Below are 4,513 nucleotides of genomic sequence, written 5' to 3'. Positions count from 1 at the left end.
AAGGCATGCAGAATCCTGAGCTGTCTACTTTTGGGACCTGATTCTGCGGGAGATATGACTGCAGTAGAAATGAATGGGGAACAGACATTCCCAGTACCTTAGATTCCAGAGAAAACAGATTTGTCCAGTTCAGCTAGTTTATTAGATTTCCTTTGCTTGTCTCTCCCGCCCCAACCCCACCTTCACATAGTCTGGTTCAGCTTCAGGTCTTGGGGTACTGGGTGCCAGTACTACCAGCATTTCCTCTGCTGATTGGATTTGGTAGGCTGGGGCCCAAGGGTACCCAGCAACTTGGCTAACATACTTTGGAGACCCCTGACAACTGGAGTCTGAGGTGTTGGGGAGGAAAGACGCTTCTTAAAGTGCTTACAGTGCTGAGTGTTTGGCATGTCACCAGCTCCCATCCCTGTCCCATGCTGATTCTGGAGAACCCCAGTCTTGGGGAGAAGCTGCTGGGGGAGAGCAGTGTGTATAGAGCTCTGGCCCCTGTGCTGAGATCTTTGGGAAGGTCTGCTTTCAGGGGCCTCCACCAGTCTTTGGGCCTGGGCAAGTTGGCTCTTTGCTGTGACTGTGGATGACCCCAGTCGTGCATCCCCTCCTCTGTGGTCTCCTGATCTGTATTTCTTGGGATACTTTCTATTTTTGGCTGAAGGTAGGTCTGAAACTTTGTCCTGCCTCTTGCCTGAAGCTGGAACCTTAGGGTTTGAGGGCTCTTCTAGGCCTGAGCACTTGCCACCAGCCTCCAAGTGAACACATGACTCCTGGGAGAGGACCTTGGCTACCATCTTCCTCTTTACACTCTCTTCTCTCTGAGACCTTTGTTTCGACCTGCCAGACCCTTGTGACTGAGGCTGGGAAGAGGAGTGGGGGTGATGACAGTGGGAGACCTGGGCAGGCTGAGGTACTATGCCCTGAGCTTTTTGGAAACAGCAACTTGAAGAGTAGGGGCACGGGTTGGGAGGATGAGTCTGCTGTGGGGGGTAGGAAGAGGATTCCCAGGAGCCTAGAGTCGTAGAGCTAGGGGTAGGAGAGCTGCAAAATGGTCGACCTAGATCAGGGGGTCTGGAAGCAGAGCTCTGCTGCAGGTTTTTCAACCTGAGTTCCAGCTCTCTACTCCAGTGCCAGGCCTGAACCCCAGGGTGGGTGGGCATATCTGGAACAGTCTCTTCCTGGGAGAGTGGAGTCTGTCCCTTAGCCCCTGGGAATATCTCTCCCTTGAGTAGGTCAGGCTGAGTGAGCTTAATCTTCATAGTTTCAGCTAAAGTAGGAGGCCAGAACCTTGGCTGTAGGGGATCCACTGCTGGAGGGCTGGAGCACTGGGGGACCTCTCTTTGCTGCACATTTCTCCACACAAATTCGGAGTCAATGTGCAGCTCTGGTGGAGGGGCAGAGAGAGAGCTGGGGCCTGAGGCTGGAAGCTCAGCCCAGCAGTTTTCTCTCTGCACTACCACTTCCTCCTCAGGCTTATAGTCCCATTGATCTCCAATAGGATTGATTATGTGGGATTTTGACACAGAGTTTGGGGTTGGACTGGGGCCCCTAACTGGAGGCACAGGAACACGACAGTTCTTTTTCTGTTCCATGACCCCCCTAACATGTCCAGAATCTGACAGCATTCCCTGGGGGCTGGCTTCATATGGGTCTTGGTGTAAGCTGCAAGCTAGAAGCTCACAGGCCCAGGAGTTCTTTCTCCTTTGTGTGTCCCCACATATAGCCTCAGAATCAAACAGGACCCCAATGGGGCTTACTTTGAAAGACTCCAGTATAAGAGCTGGGGGTGGGCTGAGGACCAGAGATGGAGGCTCAGCAGCCCAGAAATTTCTGGAATGTTCAATGTCATTCCATGCAGCTTCTGATCCTGGGAGGCCTCCCACAGGATTAATTCCCTGGGACTTTGGAAGGGGAGCTAGAGGTGGGCTGTGTGCTGAGGCTGGAGACTTAGAGGCCCAGAGGTTCTTTCTCTGCCCCATGGTCTCCCGCAAAGCTTTGAACTCAGGCAGGACTCCTTGGGGGCCTATTCCTATGGACTTCAGCAGAGAAGTTGAGGGAAGGCTGAGAGGTGAAACTGGGTCTGCAGAGACCCAAAGATTTTCTCTTCTCTGTATGTCCTTCCATGGATCCTCAGACCCTGATGGGACACACATCCCTGGCAGAGAAACTGAGCATGGGTTTAGGTCCAAGTCTGTGGGCTCAAAAGCCCAGGGGTTTTCTGAGTTCTTTCTGCATCCCAACTGGGCCTCATATCCAGATGACTCTCGCAGGGTGCTGTCTCCATGGAGTTCTGTCCTGGCGGCTGGGGAAAGACAGAGGACTGGCACTGAAAACTCAGAGGTTTGAGGATTCTCTTTTTGCCCCATGGTTCCCCAGAAAGCCTTAAGTGAAGAAAGCCCTTCTTCAGGGTTGACTTTCTGGTGTTCTGAGAGAGAATCTGTGGACTGGCAGGGGGCTGGCATTGGGGGCTCAGAAGCTTGGAGGCTGTCTTTATGTTTTGTGGTTCTCCATTGAGTCTCATATCCAAGTGGAACTCCCAGGGGACTTGTTCCTTGAGGCTCTGTCATGGGGGCTAAGGGTTGGTAAGGGCTTAGGGCTAGAGTGTTAGCGATCTGAGGGTCCTCTTTTTGCCCCATGGCTTCCCAGAGGGCCTCAGATCCAGACAGGTCTCCTGCAGGGTTGACTCCCTGGAGTTCTGGCAGGGAGGCTGGGGTTGGGCTAGGGGCTGACATTGCTGGCCCAGAAGATTTGGGGTCCTCATTTTGCCCCGTAGTTCTCCATGGGGGCTCAAACCTAGTAAGGACTCCCAGAAGACTAGAAGGATACAGCAGAGAGGCAGAGTGTGAATTTGGAATGAGGTGATGAAGGCTGGGATCCCATAGCACCCCCCACCAGGTCTCAGATGAAGAGAGGAGCTTAGAGGGGCTGGTTCTTTGGAGTTCAGGCTGAGGGTGCAGGGCTTGGTCCTTAGGGACCACAGGAGCATCTCTCTGTTGCTTAAGCAACCGTGGATATGCCTCAGTGCCAGATAGGACTCCTTCGTGACCTGTAGGAAAGGGCTTAAGATGGAGGGCTAGGGATAGGACAGGAGGAGAACATGTAGGGGAAGGTAACTGAGGCTCAGGGGGCAGCACTCCCAGATCTTCCATAGTATGGACTCGATGGGTAGGAAGCTGGGTTGAGGGGCAGTACTGGGAAAGCAGTAGATTGGGCTTAGGCAGAAAGGCAAACTTGTTGAAGAAGATAGAAGAATCAACGGATAATTTTTGGGTGGCCTCTAAGAATTCGCTGTGCAGAGAGGGGAGACCCCAGAAAAGCTGGCTTTTTCTCTGCTGCAGGCAGCTTCCTGATGCTGTCTTGTGCCTCACAGGTAGGTTGGTCAGGATCTGGAAGGTAGGGAAGGATCTGGAAGGGTTTACCGGCTGTGTGAATATTTGCTCTGGTATACCTGATGCCTTGAGGAAGCCCTCAGAACTACAGGATGGCTGAGGTGGGGCTATGGTGATTTGTTCTCCAATGGGAACTTCTTTGGGAGCAGAATATGGCTTCAATGGACCCAAAGATGCATCCTCTTCCTCCTCCTCCTCTTCCTCCTCCTCCTCTTCTGACTTCTGCTTCCACAGGCAGTCAAGGAGAGCCACATGGTGCAGAAGTGGTAGGCCCTGGGAGTAGAGAAAGTCTATCTGGCATGGAGCCTTTTCAGACACAAGGCTTATGAACCCCTCAGTCCCTGCCCCACATCCAGAGTCAGTAATCACTCACTCAGCCCCACACCTATGGTCAACAGTCACTTACCCAGCTCCTCATCCAGAGTTAATGGTCAATTACCCAGCCCACATTTGGAGGTCAGCAGCCCTTCACATGATCCCACATCGAGGGTCAGTGATTACTTACCTTGCTTCAAATCTTGTATTAGTAATCACTCACCCAGTCTCCATCTAGGGCTTATAGTCACTCACCTGGGCCCACAATCATGTCAGTGATGCCTCACCTGACCTCACCTGTGGCATCAACAGTCATTCACCCAGTCACACATCCATGGTCAGAGGTCACCCACCTTGCTTTGCATCATGTCCCCAGAGCACCAGGGTTGAAGTTGTGGCCACCTCCCAAGCTTCCGCCACCTCCGGATCTGCCAAACTATGAACAGGAATAGGGTTACCAGGTTCCCAGGACTCTGGAGGCAGCAGTTGCCGCAGTGTCTGCAGGCCAGGGCATGGGTCAGCTGGCCCCAGAGAAGCCCCTTGTCTCCCTCAGCCCCAAGCAGGCCCTCAAGCAGCCATTCCATTTTCTTAGCTTAGTGGCAGTTTACCTTGAGATCATCACTGCATCACAGAACAAAGAACTCCCATCCCCCACACTGGCTTCAGGCCTAACAATCCCCTCCCTAAATTTAGGGCCAAATAAATTGCCTCCATCAGACAAGTGAAACTTCATACAGTGGAACCTGGTGACCCACTTCTGTCTTGATTGCCAAGAAGGTCAGAATTATGCTTCAGACAATGTGGTTAAGGACATGGAT

At 52.6% G+C, this 4,513-nt stretch overlaps 1 protein-coding gene across 1 annotated transcript; it reads right to left on the bottom strand.

Annotated features, from left to right (window-relative positions):
- Positions 1-230: 230 nt before the first annotated feature.
- On the bottom strand, positions 231-4,279 carry C9H9orf131 (chromosome 9 C9orf131 homolog). Its single transcript, XM_049894945.1, has 3 exons — positions 4,154-4,279; positions 3,008-3,653; positions 231-2,560 (listed from the first exon to the last, which is right to left on the bottom strand). The coding sequence occupies exons 1-3, from the start codon at positions 4,277-4,279 to the stop codon at positions 231-233; spliced, it is 3,102 nt and encodes a 1,033-aa protein (XP_049750902.1).
- Between the last annotated feature and the right edge of the window lie 234 nt (positions 4,280-4,513).

The sequence above is a fragment of the Elephas maximus genome, chromosome 9, assembly GCF_024166365.1.
Source record: "Elephas maximus indicus isolate mEleMax1 chromosome 9, mEleMax1 primary haplotype, whole genome shotgun sequence".
In the NCBI taxonomy this organism is placed as follows: Eukaryota; Metazoa; Chordata; class Mammalia; order Proboscidea; family Elephantidae; genus Elephas; species Elephas maximus.
Note: the sequence above shows the minus strand (reverse complement) of the source record. Positions and strands in the feature narration are given on the sequence as shown.

Coding starts and splice junctions, on each gene's coding strand:
- C9H9orf131 (XM_049894945.1), bottom strand. CDS start 4,279: ATGGAATGGCTGCTTGAGGGCCTGCTTGGGGCTGAGGGAGACAAGGGG. Junction 3,654..4,153: donor TCCAGAGTCCTGGGAACCTG/GTAACCCTATTC, acceptor CTCTACTCCCAG/GGCCTACCACTTCTGCACCA. Junction 2,561..3,007: donor AGTCCTATCTGGCACTGAGG/CATATCCACGGT, acceptor AACCCTTAGCCC/CCATGACAGAGCCTCAAGGA.